General features: G+C 44.0%; 1 protein-coding gene across 1 annotated transcript in view; it reads right to left on the reverse strand.

Moving 5' to 3' along the window:
* ACOXL (acyl-CoA oxidase like) overlaps positions 1-16,357 on the reverse strand; it is a gene marked incomplete at its 5' end in the record, with an annotated part of 266,082 nt that overhangs the window by 61,518 nt on the left and 188,207 nt on the right. Inside the window, 2 exon segments of the mRNA XM_084774531.1 lie at positions 13,992-14,001; positions 14,209-14,320. Of these exon segments, the coding sequence (XP_084630657.1) occupies positions 13,992-14,001; positions 14,209-14,320 (122 nt within the window).

A 16,357-nucleotide genomic window follows, 5' to 3' on the forward strand; every position in this document is an offset into this window, starting at 1 on the left:
TGGTGGTCCACCAACCAGCACTGTCACCCTCCCTTACTGGGAATTCCCTTAGCTTGGGAATCTGTTTGGTGTGGTTCCCTGGCCTCCCCAAGCCTTGCCTGAAAGATCTAACTTCACTTTGTGCACAGGGCTGCAAGGAAAGCACGTGTGTGCCCATCCGTCATTCAAGACTGACTTCCATTCTCACTGCCAACCCCATCTGTCCAGAACCCAGAACACAGTGGCCTTCTTTCTCCTTTATATCTCTCTGTCATCCCCTCCTTCTCGGAGGACAGCGATTATGCCCTCGTACAGCCCCAAACTCTCTCAGTGCCTGGTAGATGTGAGTTCTTATAGACAACACTTTTCAAGCAAGAACATAGTTAAAATAAAATTTAAAACACCCATAAGACTACTTTATTGCTCATCCATCCTTACTCGAATATACACCCTAAATTTCAACTAAGCCATTTATGTATCTTACACTGAACTAAGGAACTTCTTTTTCTTTTTATGTTGCCCAGGTTAGCCTCAAATTCCCTAAGTAGTCAAAGATGGCCCACTGCCTCCACCTCTTAAATACTGCGATTACAAATGTGTACTGTCACACTGATCTCAAGTGGTGGTGGGGAATCAAACCCAGGGTCTCATGCGTGTTAGGCAAGCACTTTACCTACTAAGCTATGAGACTCCCCCCCCACCACCACCACACACACATACAAACATTGGAACCAGCGCTAACTGCCCAAGATGTTAGTAAGCAGAGGAAGGTCAATGGCAGGAATCGGAGCAGGTCCCCAAAAGCTACCATGAAGGATTCTAAGTCACCAAGGGGCCCCTCTAGAATCTAGAATCATCTCTAGAATGTAGGCGTAAATCTGGAGCTAGCACTGTCTTCCTCGTGGGTAGGTCAGACATATGCCCTTGGATGGACACAGTGTGACTCTGGCCTCTGAACCTAGGCTGCATATTGATGCCACTTATCTATCATCCCTGCACTTGGTCTTACATGCTTCTCTCTTACAGCAGCGATGACACCTGCTGCTTCGACCTGGCTGCTGGAAGCAGACGTTTCCCTGCCTGCCTGTGGTCTAACTGACATCCCTGCAGGCAGGAGGGTTGTTGCCCCACTGAGATGGCATCAAACCAGTCAGGGCATGTGCAAGGATCATTGTTTGGTTTCCTTCATCTTGTCCAGCCTCACAGAGGCAGGAGCTTCAGCAAGGACTGTGACCACAGCTGACCACAAGGATCTGCCTACTACCTTTGGTGAGGGTAACAGTGAAGTGCAATGACAGGGGCTTTCTTGCATGAGCCAGTTTTTCTGTCCCTGTGCCAACCCTGGTCGGGGGCATCTCCAAGGAACTATGCGTTTGTCAGTGGCCCCATCTTCACCATATCACCGAAGCTCTGTTTCTTGAGGTTTGGCTTCAATCAAGGTCCTGGTAGAATGTCCAGGCTTCTTGGGCTCACCTATCAGGGCTGGCCCTCCAAGGCTTATCTCCTGCAGTCTGACCTGTCACCATGCTGTCTAGATTCTATGCTGATGGGTGGCCTGGGGACCCACTTCTATTTTTCCATGTGATATTGAGAAGTGTTTAACACAGAGCCCAGCACAGAATAGTCTTATTACTCCTCATTGATGCCATTAGTTATTGATTCTTTTTCTCACTGATTCTTTCAGAGACAGCAGCTAAGGCTACATGTTGGACGTCAATGTTTCCAATGTATATAAAAAACAGACTGTGTTTCATGTGCATGGCCTACCTATTGGGATGCCCTGCTTGAGTTCAACCTTTAAGTCCCATCATTGAGATGTAACTACATGTACAGTTAGATATAAAACATGTATCAACCTTGAGTTTGCAGCTCAATTATTTTTAAAGTGTTTGGAGGCGGTGCATACATGTGCATGTGTTTGTGTGAATGTATGTAGGGTCAGAGGTCAACATTAGTATCTTCCTTTATTGCCTTCCTTCTTGTTTTTAGAAACACTCTCTCACTGAACCTAGAGCTCCCCAATTTGGAAAGACTAGTTGTCCAGAAAACCCTCCAAAATCCTAATTTCTCCTTTCCCAGAACTATGATTATGAGTGTGTAATAGAGTGGGTGCTGGGAATTGAACTCGGGTTCTCATGCTTGCACAGTAGGCATTTTAATGACAGAGTCATTTCTCAATTAAAAAAAATCAATACCCATCAGTGATTTGTTTTTATGTGTACATATCCACTGGAACCATGCCAGTCAAGAGACAACATTTTCCAGGTGCTCTGAGCTTCCCCCAGGCATCACCACCCTCTCCCTCTGATTGTGACAACTGTACTATGTCACCCTCAGCTAGTTTTGTTCCTCCTTGACTGTCACATAAACAGGACCGTCTAGTATAAGCTCTTTCATATAACTAAGCACTCTGTAAAATTCACACATGCTGTCTCACATGATTCACTGTGTGAAATCAACCACAATTCACTTGTCTAGTTTCAGATCTATAAACACTTGGTTTCCAGTTTCCAATTTGGGGTTATTAATAAAGCTGTGAGGAACATCCACGTATAAGGGTCTTATGAACCACAAAGCTTCATTTCTTGGCCACATCTCTGGGGACAAAATTTCTGGATCATAGAATAAATGTACATTCAACATTGTGAGAGACTATCAAACTAGTGTGCGTGTGTGTGTGAGAGAGAGAGAGAGAGACAGAGAGACAAAGAGAGAGAGAGAGACAGAGACAGAGACAGAGAGAGACAGAGAGACAGAGACAGAGAGAGGCAGAGACAGAGACAGAGAGAGGCAGAGACAGAGACAGAGACAGAGACAGAGGGGTCAGGAATTGAACCAAGATCCGTGTGCACAACAAGTGAACAAATGCTCTACCAGCGAGCCACATCCCCAGCTCCTGTGTTTCCATCTTGGAGCATCTTCATTACGAGACCCAGGGCTGTCCTGCATCACTGCTGGTGCTGAGCGCCGCCAAGCACTTTGGTTGAAACGCGTCAGTGGGTGGGTGTTGGTTCTTCTTGTGGTTTTGATTTCTAGCTCTTTATGACTAATAAGATTAGGCAAAGTTTCACGTTCTCATTAGCTCTTCTTTTATCTTCTTTTCTGAGGTGTCTTTTCAAGTCTTTTGTGCAAATTTTTCTTAGATTGTATCTTTTCATTATTTCACTGTGAGAGTTCATCACATGTTTTGTGTAAAAGCTTTTACCAGACACAGACAATGCAAGTATTTTCTCCAAGGTTTAGTGTTTGTCTCTGTCTTGATAAGTGTCTTTCATACACTGACAGCTTGTCAATAGCTACTGTAAATGATTGATACTTCCTGTGTTTTCCTAAGAAATCTTTGTTTACTCTGGTGTCTGGGATATAGTAGTGATACTTGACTGTTTTCTTTGGAAACTTTATAGTTTCCCTGTTTATATTCAAGTCTATGATGAGTCTTTAATGAGCATTTGTGTATTGAGTAGGAAACAGACCACAGTTCAGTTTCTTTTCCATTCAGAATCTACTTTACTTCACTACTAAAAATCCTTTTCTCATCATTGAATTTACTTCATGTTTGTCAGAAACTGAGTGAACAAATATGTGTGGCTAAGTGGGCCTGGCAGTGTTGTGGTGGTCTGTCTAACTTAGTGCCAGCATTCCCATGTCTGCACTAGGACAGTCTCAGCACACACTTTGAAAATCAGCTGACACCAGCCCTCCCCCCTCCTCCCGGTCCCTCCCCCCCCTCCCCCCCCCCACTCCCCACCCCGCCAGTGACTTCCACTTTTTTTCAAAGCTCTGTGGGTTGTTTTACATCATTCGCAGTTCCATATAAACTGTCAAGTGAGCTTGTAAGTGTACAAACGCTCTTTCCAAGATTTTGACTGCAGTGGGGCCAACTTTGTGGGAGGAGTTTGGACATCTCAGACACTGTTAAGTCTCACACACTGACACGGCACGCGCCTCACCGTTATGCGGACTAGTTCTTGAACTGCTCTCTGTATATTTTGTAGTGGTCTGTACACAGGTCTTTCATGCTTTGGAGGTTTTACTATTAGATATATGTATAAGACACTCATGCTTGTTAGTGTACTACAAACTGACTTATTTTCCAGCTGCATATTGAGACTATGTACAAGCAAGCTTTGTTTTGAATATTGAATTTTACATCTTACAGTCATGTACTGCTCTTTTGATTCTGTAGAGCTCTGTTTGGTAAGTTCTCTTAGGTCTTCTTTTCATTTTCGTTTTCTTTGTTGTTGTTGTTGTTGTTCTTTTGTTTTGTTGTTGTTTTTCGAGACAGGGTTTCTCTGTGTAGCCTCGATTGTCCTGGACTCACTTTGTAGACCAGGCTCACCTGAAACTCACTGAGATCTGCTTGTCTCTGCCTCCCTGAATGCTGGGATTATAGGGGTGCACCACCGCACCCAGCTTCATTTTCTTAGTTTGTTTATTATTGTGTTGAGTGTGTGTGCCTGATGTAGGGATGTGCCAAGATATACATATACTGACCCAAGAACAGCTTTGTGAAATTGGTTCCCTAACTATCTTTACCGGGTTCTGGGGGTTGAATTCAGGCCTTGAGGTTTGTGTTTACCCACTAGACTATGTTGCTGGCCCCTCCTTACATCTTCTACCAAAAACCAAAGAAGCAAAAACAGGTTCATTTCACCTATGAATTAAGGCAGTTTTGTTGTTGTTGTTATAGCCTTACATCCCCTTATATTAACTGATGTTTCTGTCCATTGGCTGATATTTAACATTAAACCTATTGCCTCTCAGCTATAATGTAATTAGTTTTTAAACTATTATTACTAATGCCAGTGATTATGTTGCTGATGTACATTTCACCCATATTTATGACGAACATTTACTTGTCATTTTTTCTTTGTTCTACACATACTGATCAGTCTGGCACTGTCTTCAAAGGCAGGCTGGTATTGTGATTGGGTTGTGAACAGTTCCCCACAGGCATATTCCTGAGCTTGGGGTGCAATTTTTAGGAGATGGTAACTTTTAAGTTGGGGCCTTCAAAACAAGCAAGTCACTGGGGTACGTTGAGTGTTGTGTTGTCTGTGGCCTCTTCGCCTTTCTTTTCCTTTTGCTTCCTGGATGCTATGAGTAAGTACCACGCCCTTCACCACAGTGCTCTGACTCACTGCAGGCTCAGAAGAGAGTGCTGGTCAGCATAGTCTGAGGCCTCAGAAACTGTGGGCCAAGATCAACCTTTTTCTTGTTACATTGTGTGTGTTAGTGTCACAGTGACAAAGCACTGACCCGCAGAAACAGCACTGTTTTGTTTAAAATAAATGACAGGATTCAGCAAGAATGTGACACAAACCTGCAGCTTTTTATAGGAATATTTTCCTAAAAAATCAAGTTAATTTAATGAATGCTTTTAGATCTTTTGTTCTTTGTTATCATTTGTTTGCTTGCTTTGTTTTGTTTTAAGAGGGTTTTACTATGTAGTCATTGCTAGCCTAGAACTTCTCTGTAGCCTAGGATAACCTCGAATTCAGAGATCCACCTGCCTCCGCCTCCCAAGTGCTGAGATTACAGTCCTGTGCCGACACTCCTGGCTCCTTTGCTTCAGTACCCACCACAGAAAAAAAAAAAGCTGATGGGAAAAATATCAAACTCTTGTGGAGAAGGGTGGAGATGGCCAGAGCAGAAAACACAAGAAAAGTAGAAGTGGCCCTCACATAGGAAAAGCTGCAACATGGAGATAACACCTACCACCCAAAAACCAAAGAGGGAAAGCACAAGAGCAGGCTCTGTCCTCCACATGAGAATATGAGGAAGTAGACGTGGCTGACGTCACCCTCTCCCTCTGAGTGGAGTTTCAGTAATTATGAAATACCAAGTATAAGAAATCAAATCTGTAACAGAGGCTTAGTAAACTGAGGTACAGCCACAAAGTAGATGAATCTGCAGCACAAGAAAATGGGGGTGGCCTGCTTGGCTCTCATGTGGAGCATCTAGGGGTGTGCTACTAAGAGGAAGAAGAAAATCTAAGTCTATAGCAAGCTATCCTTCATATAAGAAAAAGACATTATGAGCGCACACACACACACATGATGATACACTCATTGTGGGAAAGGAGAACAAGTAAGCACGGGAGGAAGGAAGAGATGGAGATGCAACAGTGAGCATAGGCAAGGTGGGTGTCCAAGCTTTTCCTCCTCATCAGGACACATAGCTGTGATAAACAGGAGGCCTATTGTTTCTGGGTCACAGTGAAACAGAACATCACAGAGCATGTTCACCTCAGTGACTCAGTGACCAACTGAGATCTACGTCCTAGTGTCTACCGTTGATCATTAACACCATCAAAATATGGATCCACCACCGATCGCTCCATTAACACCATCAAAGTATGGATCCACCAATGGATTGCTCCACTGACCATGTCTGAGACCTCAGTCACCTCTCAAGAGCTGCCAGCTAGGAGTTAGGTCTTCGACACTTCAGACTGGGCCGGAGGTATTCCATTTCCAAAACATAACAGTTTAAAAAACAAACAAACAACAAACAAAAACAGAGAGATATAGTTTTCTATACAGCGGTGAGGCTAGGGAACTTGACAGGTTTTCATAGAGACTGTAAAAATAATAAGAATTTGAAAAAGAAAGAGAAATGGAAAAATCAGCCAGGATGAAAGAAAAATACCAATCAGAATGTTTCTGCTTGTTACACAGGAATTGACAGCCACACAGAAGAGGAGAAGAGACTAATTAAAGGAATGTTGGAAATACTGTTTTGATTCTATGATGTAGGGCTAATGCTACAGAGAAAAATACCGCATTCTAGTGAGTAAATGTGTTCCCCACCAGAAGCCATTCTGCTAAGTTCTTACATAGATCCTGGGAACACACAAACAAGCAAGAAACAACAAATGAGAGAGACTTCAAAACACACCCTATTGTTTTTTATTGAAGTTAGAGCTATCATTAAAACTCACGATTTCTAATATTCATGACTTAATATATGTTCATACTTATATTTATTCTGTGGCTTTGAATAGGAAGCAGAGGGGACCAGAGGACAAGACACTGGACTTTAATACAATTATCTCCAAAGCGGCCTGGGCTCCTTGGAGAAGTGTCTGATACAGAGGGCAAGTAACAGCAAGAAAGAAAGAAAGAAAGGAAAGATGGAAGGACAGGCAGGGTGTGCATCAAAGGCACATGGAGACCAAGCTAAACAAAGCAGTCACCATGGCCAAAACTGGGAACATTTTTTTCTTGATCAAAATCGAGAAAATAATCGACAATATTAGATTATAGCTCAAAGCATAAAATAATTATCTGTGACTCCATTCTGATATAAATAGGATTTCACTGGATAAATAATTTGGGGAGAAGCTTGTGTTTCCAAGTAATGCATGGAGGAATAAGGGAAACGCAAACTCCTTCCTAGCCAAGAAGTCAGAACAGACTAGTGGCTGCAAGGGAGAATCCTAGCTGCCTTCACAGTCCCACCTCTGGACTTTCCTCAGTCCCCTTTATGCCACTGGTGACTGACACCACGAAGAAACCATGGATTGTCCTGATCTCAGGCTGACCACCAGTAATGAATGGGCCTGATTATATGATCTCGAGGATTCCTTCCACGCTCCCGTACTCCCATGGAAATGGCTACAACTCCCATGTTAAGAGTGCAATTTCCTTTCCCTTCCTTCTTCTTTATTTCTACTTCCTCTTTACCTTTCCAGTTCCTTCTCAGAAAGACAGTTTAGGGCTCTGTGTATGAGAAAAAGAGGATAGTATGTGACTATTTCCTCCAAATGGAAACACTCCTTCCTGGAGGGAGACTCCAAGGCATGGGAATCAAACACAACTTACAAGGTACAGGAAGCTTCTAAAACTTACAGTTCACAAGAGATCTCTACAGGCTAAATAAGCTGGAATGATAGCTATGGAGAGGAAGCTTTCCAGTGGAGCTATGCAGGCAACTCCAAAGTCATGATGCATCCTGGGTTGGCTTTTTGGTGATGTACCTGTCGATAAGTCACTCATGCCTTTAAGTAACTCCTCACCTATTGTGCTTTAAATACTGCACTCCAAAAAAAAAATCTCATTGATTCACTAGGCTAGACTTGGATGAAACCATTTCTTTGGTCTATTATGGTGTTCTGTCTGGAGTGAATGAACATTTGCACTTAGCACCCACCCCCCAAAGTGTACCTCATTGAGAGTAATAAAAATAAATCTTTTAAACTTAACAAATAGACTGATGAATATCATTCTGTCCCATCTGTCCCCTCAAATGGACACAGTCAGCACCAGATTCTCTGTCTGGGCTAACTGACAACAACGTTTTCCTAGATCCACCAGCCACCACCTAACCAGTGTTCTTGAAGACCCTTGATTGAGGGATGTTCCAATTGCCCTTCCCCCAGGCATGTGGCACTCATGAGCCATCCAGTCGCCATCATGGGCATTTGCCTTTTCTACAGGTGAGAGCTGAGCTGAGATGCCCCACACCCAACTGATGGACATGAACAAAGGTATTGTCAGGTCCAACTTGTAACAAACAGGACAGCTGCCATTGTTTGCAGGAGCTCTGTGGTATCGTGGCAATGCAAAGATCCACATTTAAAGTCACAGGCAGAGCACTTGGGTTGTGTATCCACCACAATAAAATCTGGAGTAACAGTAGTTGCCTAAATAGAAAGTGCTCCATAGTTATGCTTCGAGCAGTCCTATTTCCATACTTCACTGATCCTCCATCTACAGCTCCAAACAAAGAAAATGAACGTTGAGGATTTGCTTCCAAATTAGTTTATTGCCCAGAATTCCTGATGCTCACTTGCATACTACTTCTCTTTTCTTTCAACTTGGCCTCGTGGCATGGCAGAGGGTGACCTTCATCCGCCTTCTTAATTCAGTCTTTCCCAGTGGATTCCTACACCATTTAAAGTACAGGCACCACCTTGGAGTTTCTATTGCTGCCAGGAAACACCATGACCAAAAGGCAAGTTGGGGAGGAAAGGGTTTATTTGGCTTATTCTTCCAAATCACAGTCCATCATTGGGGTAATTCAGGGCAGGAACTCAAGCAGGATGCAGAGGCCATGGAGGAATGCTGCTTACTGGCTTGCTTCCCATGGCTTGCTCAGCCTGCCTTCCTACACAAGCCAAACCCACCAGCCCAGGGATGGCCCCACCCCCCATGGGCTGGGCTCTTCCCAATGATTACTAATTGAGAAAATGCCTTACAGCCGGATATTATGGAGGCATTTGCTCAACTGAGGCTTCGTTCTCCCTGAGGACTCTCTCTTGGGTCAAGTGGACACACAAAACTAGACAGTCCAGGCACATACTATAAACTTAACCAACTGCCTGTGTCTGGACAAGTCATAGACACTAGAGAAGAACCTAGAATTGTCATTATCCTAAAATCAATAAAGCTTCTAACTGCATTCTAGGCACTAATCCTTATACCCCTCAGATATAAGGGTCCCCCTTGTGGTGGTTCAAATGAGGCCCATAGGCTCATGTCTTAATGCCTGGTCCCCAGATGGTGGAACTGTTTGGAAAGGATTAGGAGGTGTGGCCTTGTTGGAGGAGGTGTGTCGCTGGAGGTGAGCTTTGAGGTTTCACAGGGTCCACTCCATCCCCAGGTACGTCTCTGCCTCTCCCAGCCTCCTTGTTGCAGATGAAGATGTGAGCTCTCAGCTACTGCTCCAGGGCCACGCCCTTCTGCCTGCTGCCATGCTCTCTACCATGATGCTCACGGACTCTAACCCTCTCCAATTAGAAGCCCCAAATTAAACATTTATTTTATAAGTTGCCTCCATTGTGGTGTCTTATCATGGCAATAGAAAAGGCAACTAAGACACCCTTCATCAGAGAAGCTTCTTTGTGCAACAAATAGAGGCTACTACTGAGGTTCACAACAGGTCAAAATGCAGAGAGTAAGTGACCGGAGATGCTCAGCCCCCACGTGGCACACATAGACCACAACCTCAACATCTAAGGCTCAGGGAACATAGGGGCAGGCGTGACAGAAAGATTGGGAAACCAGAGGATCAGGACAACTGAAAGATCGTATGTTCTAGACTTGACAGACATGCTATAGCCATGAAATCTCAACAATATGGCGGCCTAAACAAGCCCAGCATAATGACAACAGGAGTGCAGGACATTCCCACCCCTAGATGAGGAGCTCCAGGTGTTTAACACACACACACACACACACACACAGAGAGAGAGAGAGAGAGAGAGAGAGAGAGAGAGAGAGAGAGAGAGAGAGAGAGAGAGAGAATCCATTCTTTCCAGGATGTGTCATAAACACATGTGCGTAGAGCGACACTAAATGTATGGTCACAGCTGTGTAGCAACAGTAGTTATAGGAGAGGTCACGAATATAAGAAGAAGGGGGAAGGAATTAGAGGGGGGAAATAGGGATGGAAGTAATGTAAATAAATTATACTTATGTACAAAATTCTCAAAAACTAAAGAATTGACAAACAAACAAACTAGAAGAGCAGCGAAGGTGAGAGAATGTTATGTGAGGAGAGGCAGACCATGAAGTAACTCTAGACTAAGTGGGACTAGTTCACTCCCCTAGAGTCTCCTCTCTCTCTCTACTTACCCAGCCTGTACATTTGCAAGTAAAGTCATTTTTCAAACACAGTGACTACTGATAATCTGTCTTCTTGTCTACAGATTTCCCGGCAGAACGGCAGCCTTCCTTGATGTAATAGTCTCAATATGACAAGCCATTGCTCATTGGTCTATATTCCCCACCACCACCAGCGGGGGAAATGAGGCAGCAACTATGAGCAGCCCTTGCAACACAAGTTTGAAAAACCAGAGAAATGAGCCCCCAAGGGAGGCCAGGGGTAAGCGCTCGCTCCCTATTGCTACTAGCGAAGCAGAGGCTTCTCGGGGCTTCCTTTTGAGTAAAAACCTGAATACTCTGGGGGAGAGAGACACACTGTCAAACAAGTGCAAAGGCCTGCTTCTGTTGTGGGACCCACTGGTCACTGCAGGGTAAGGGGTTGTGTGGTTGTCCAACGCACTGAGAAGGCTGGTCAAGCATGCCTGTGATGGAATGTGCTTGTGCAAACAACAACAACAACAAAATTTTACCAAACAACTAGGAAAACACACAGGTCTGGAAGCTCTTTGGCTCTGCCTTTGTAATCTGAAAGCTTTGAGCCAAATGTTAGAGTTGTTTTCAGGAGAATTATTTGGGATTCTGGGTGAACTTTCCCTCCTTTGACAGTAGCCAAAGACTTCTCACCAGCCTCTGCTTAGGTTGGATGTTAAAAATGCTGATAAGAATCGTTTTATTACAACATACAATTAATTTATGGGAGCAAACACAAGCTGGGTGAAAAATACAAACTAAAATAATAAATGGCCATATTCTCTCTACTAACCTTGTAAGGTTTTTGTCTTAATTTTGCCTCAGGCTAAAACTAGATATGGACTTTCCCCCAAGGAACAAGCCTGTTTGATTATCTTGATGGTGTTTTTTTTTTTTTTTTTTTCCTGATTGGCCCTAGAAACTGTCTGTGTGCTATGAATATTTAATCATATTGTCTGTAAACAGGTTACGTGAAAGGTGGAGACCAAGGTAATTAACGTGAATGCACCCGTTAGAGCTTTGGCGGCTACTTTACATACTCGATGGTATTCTAGCCCTGCAGTGCATTTGCATTGTGCTCAGCCTTATTATTCCAAATTACAGAAGAGGATGCTGAAACTTTGGCAGCAGCGAGTCTTAACTGTCGGGTTCTAAAGTCCTTTCCAATTTTTTCAGCGTCTCCTTTGCCCGATGTTTATTTGATGTTTGGAAAACACACTCACACGAGAGAAAGTTTTCTCCTCTCAAAATCAGAATAGACACTAATGAAGCCGATTACTCCCGCTCTGGCTGGGAACAATTTGTAAATAGAAAATATTTCCGAATGTTTACGACGTCTCAGAGCATCTATACCACGTGGGGAAAAGAATTAGAAGAAGCGCCGTGAAAACACACCTGCATGTGTGTCTGTGAGGGTATTCCTAGAAAGCCCTACCTGAGAAGGAAAGATCTACCCTGAATGAATGCAAGCAGTAGGGTCCCACGGGCTGGAAACCACACACTCATTTCAGGCACAGTGTGACTGGCTGCCTCAAGCACCTGCAGCCGAGCCTTCCCTGCTGCAATGCATAGTACCCTCAGACTCCGAGCCAAAACCAACCCTTTCTTAAGCTATTTTTGTCATGTATTTTGCCATAGCTGTGAGAAACGCAACTAATATATAGGCATGGTCTTTCCACATATGAACACGTTTTTAAATACAAGGAAAGTATTTTTTCCATGGTGTCTGTGGTTATTACTGTGGCTTCCATTGTTCTGGCGTTTTGGGATTTCTCCCACTGGTTGGATTGTTATCATATTCCATTCATGTCTATTTTCCTCTCTTGGAATTTCATCTTTTTTTTTCCTATAGTGTTCAAAAGATGGTTCACAAGCTACATTTTCTCCCTCCTCAGTGACCTGGCTTACATCCTTCCGCTCTCTCCGTGGAGGAAAAGCCCAGGGTGTGTGGAGTGACTTCAGCTCTCCCAGTGGTGCTGCTGTAGTCTGGCAGAGCCTCAGCCCAGCTTCCCCAGACTTCTCTCCCAGGGTGGCACTATTCCCCAAGTGTGCATCTCAGCTGTGGCACTATTCCCTAAGTGTGAGCCTTGGCTGCTTCTGTGTTTCCGGGAGTCTTCCCCATTTGGCATGCTTCCTGAGCGAATACCTGTCTCAACACACTTTGTGTTTTCTTCGTTATAATCGCCTCTGTGAGTCCAAGAAATGCCACTATGTCATTGGTATAAAAAGAGGCAGCCAGACAGAGAGCCCCACGACTCAGCCCTTGTCATTTTAGCACCTAGTTCCAGCACAGAAGAAGGGCGGCTCTCTGTATCCTGGTTCTTCAGCCCTGAGCACTGACTCAAGATAGAGAATGGGAGAAAAGCTTTCTGGGGTCTTGCTGACCAATTGCCTTGGACCGAATGATGAAACAGGTGGAACTGGAATGTTCTTCAAACCAACCTCACTGGCACTGTGCATGACGGCTATTCCTTCTTGATAGCTATCGATGATGTCATATGATTTTTTTGCACATGTGCATTTGTATGTGGGTACATGCATGTACATGCATGGGTGAGTGGATGACCATGCATGCATGCACACCTGCATGTGGAGACCAGAGATCAGCATGAGGTATTTTCCTCTATCCCTTCTCATTTTCATTCTCTCTTTTTTGTGACAAGAGTCTCTCACTGAACATGGAGCTCACCAACTGGATGTACAGGTTGGCCAGCAAATCCCAGGAAACTCTTATCTCTACCATTTCAGTACTGAGGCTACAGGCATGTGCTACCACACTCAGGGATGTGTGTGTGTGTGTATGTGTGTGTATTTGTATGCATATGTGCGTGTGGTGTGTGTATGTGTGTTGTGTGTGTATGTGTGTATGTGCATGTTGTGTGTATGGTATGTGTTGTGTGTGTATGTGTGTGTGAGTGTGGTGTGTGTATGTGTGTGTGGTGTGTGGTGTGTATTGTGTGTGTGTATGATATGCGTTGTGTTTGTATGTGTGTATGAGTGTGTTGTGTGGGTGTTGTGTGTTGTGTATTTTGTGTGTGTATGTGCATGTTGTGTGTGTGTATGGTATGTGTTGTGAGTGTATGTGTGTGTGAGTGTGGTGTGTGTGTGTGTGTTGTGTGAGTGTTCTGTGTTGTGTAGTGTGTGTGTGTGTGTGTGTGTGTGTGTGGTGGTGGTGGTGGCAGTGGTGGTGGTGGGTGATTCCTGGGTGCCATAGTACTCCTATGACAGTCATCTCTCCACCTCCTTACTGTGCTTTCACAGGAAACCCGTGGATTTCTTAATAGAAAATACAGTGAACCTCAGACTAACACAATGCTAATTTTACATGTGTTTGATGTACAGATTTTCTCCAGAGGAAAAAAATTTTTTTTCATTTCTAATGAAAATTACTACAGTCTGCACCTGTCATGGTGCCAAATGATGCTTACTTACAGGTAGGAGTCTAGAGCAGGAGACAAAGGGTGAAGCAGTAATATCTTGCTTCCGAGCAGGCAAGGCTGCCCATGAGACAGCCAGTAGAACTCTGACCACTTCCCCAGGCTTCTGATTAAGCAGATCCGTCCCCTACTAAATTTAGCATGAGGCATACTGTAGTTCAACTATGCCTCACGCATTCATCAAAAGGGAAAAAAACTAACAATCTCCTTACCTTATAGTAAATTCTGGACACCAAACTCCACTGAAGAACCCTTTCTCGAAAATTCACTGCTTTAAGCAGAAAGGTAAGATGACCCACTGTGTCAGTGTTAAAAGCCAGGAAGCTAGAGAAAAACAAAACAAAACAAAACAGTGACCATTGTTGTTAGATTGGCTTTAAAAAAAGAAAGAAAGAAAGAAAGAAAGAAAGAAAGAAAGAAAGAAAGAAAGAAAGAAAGAAAGAAAATCACAGTGGGGTTGGGGAGGACAGCACAAGCAGTTAATCTCAGCAAGGATTAACCCTAGCAGAGGCAGGGGGATCTCTGTGAGTTCCAAGCCATCCTGCTCTACAGAGCTAGTTCCAGGATAGCCAAAAGCTACAACACACACACACACACACACACACACACACACACACACACACACACACACAATGATTATGATTATTGATGATGGTGGTGGTGGTGGTGATGGTGATGATAATAATAATTATTATAACAACACATATTTAAAAACCCAAAGTCATTTTCCTCCTATGGAGGGCATTATGGGCATGCTCCCCCACCCCACCTCCCATTGACACTGTATGTGCTTCTTTTCGGTACTTTCTGGTGAGTGCTTGGCTCTAGTTTATTGTACATATTTACCCTTATGGTGGAGAAGTAATACAGCTTCTTGCTTTTTCTAGTGACTATAGCATCTTAAGTAAGGGTCAATATTTTCTATATAGCTTTTCTTTATTAACAGTTACATAACTTCCATCAAGTGAAGCTTATAACAGCATTCAACATTTTTGAGCTGTTATTATCTAGTATCAAGTTATTACTGAGAATTATCTATACGGAGTTACTGTCTAGCATGCAGATACCACCATAATGAATATGTTGTTTTAGGAAAGTAAAGCTCAGAAGGATGCAGTCACCTACTGGATGCCACAGGGAGAGAACACCTTCAGGCCTTGGTGGGTTTGATTTGGGGGAACAATGATGCTGGAGAGAGCAGGTGCCCCAGAGGACTGTAGGCAAGCTCAGCGTAGAGAGAGTATGCTTTCCCGCATTAGGTAGCCACTTACACCTTTCCCACCTAGCAAACGGGGAAACTGAAGCAAGGGGCAGCAATAAACTTAAACACCAAAAGTCAAAATGGTCCTTACCCTGGGTTTTTCCTCACTCAAGTCTGCCTTGGTGCTGATTTTTGTGTTTCTTCCCCCAATGACTCTCTCGATAACCTAGATGACAAGATACAGGGATGCCGGTGAGATGGCTCTGCAGGTAAAGGCACTGGCCATCAAAATGATGACCCGAGTTCAATCCCTAGGATTCACATGGTGGAAGGAGAGAACAGACACCTGTAAGTGTCCTCTGACTTCCACCCACATGCTGTGACATGTACACATGCACACACATGCGCGTGCGCGTTCACTTACTCATGCAAGTAAATAATTAAATGTAATTTTAAAAAAAGATTTAATTATTATTTGTGTAGAGTGCTCTATCTGCGTGTACACCTGCAGGCCAGAAGAGGGCACCAGATCTCACTATAGAGGGGTGTGAGCCACCATGTGGTTGCTGGGAATTGAACTCAGAACCTCTGAAGGAGCAGTCAGGGCTCTTAACCACTGAGCCATCTCTCCAGCCCCCTAAATGTAATTTTTAAAAAGGTGTTTTCTAGTAGTTTGCTTCTCTGTTGCTGTGCTGATGAACACTGACCAAAAACAATTTGGGGATAAAAGAATTTATATTTCCTGGTTACAGTCCATCCTGAGGGGAGTCAGGACAGGAACTCAAGGCAGGAACTGAAGCAGAGGAGAAACAGTGCTGATTGGTCTACTCCCCGTAGCCTGCCCAGCCTGCTTTTTCATACAATCTCAGACCACATGCCTAGGGTGGCACCCCCCCCCCCTGCAGTGGGATGGGCCCTCCCACATCAATCATTAATCACCCACAGACTTGCCCACAGACCAATCTGATGGAGGGCTTTTCTCAATTGAGGTTCACCCTTCCCACATGACCCTAGGTTGTGTCAAGTTGACTGACAACCAAGCAGTAGCTATGAAGTTAATTCATACAGGGTTTCCCCTTAGCTCCCCTTCACCTTTCCCTACATCCTGGGAACATGAATCATTATAAGACCCAGTAACTCAGATTCCTGCTAGTTAAACC

This window comes from Acomys minous (assembly GCF_964271855.1).
Source record: "Acomys minous genome assembly, chromosome: 3".
NCBI lineage: Eukaryota > Metazoa > Chordata > Mammalia > Rodentia > Muridae > Acomys > Acomys minous.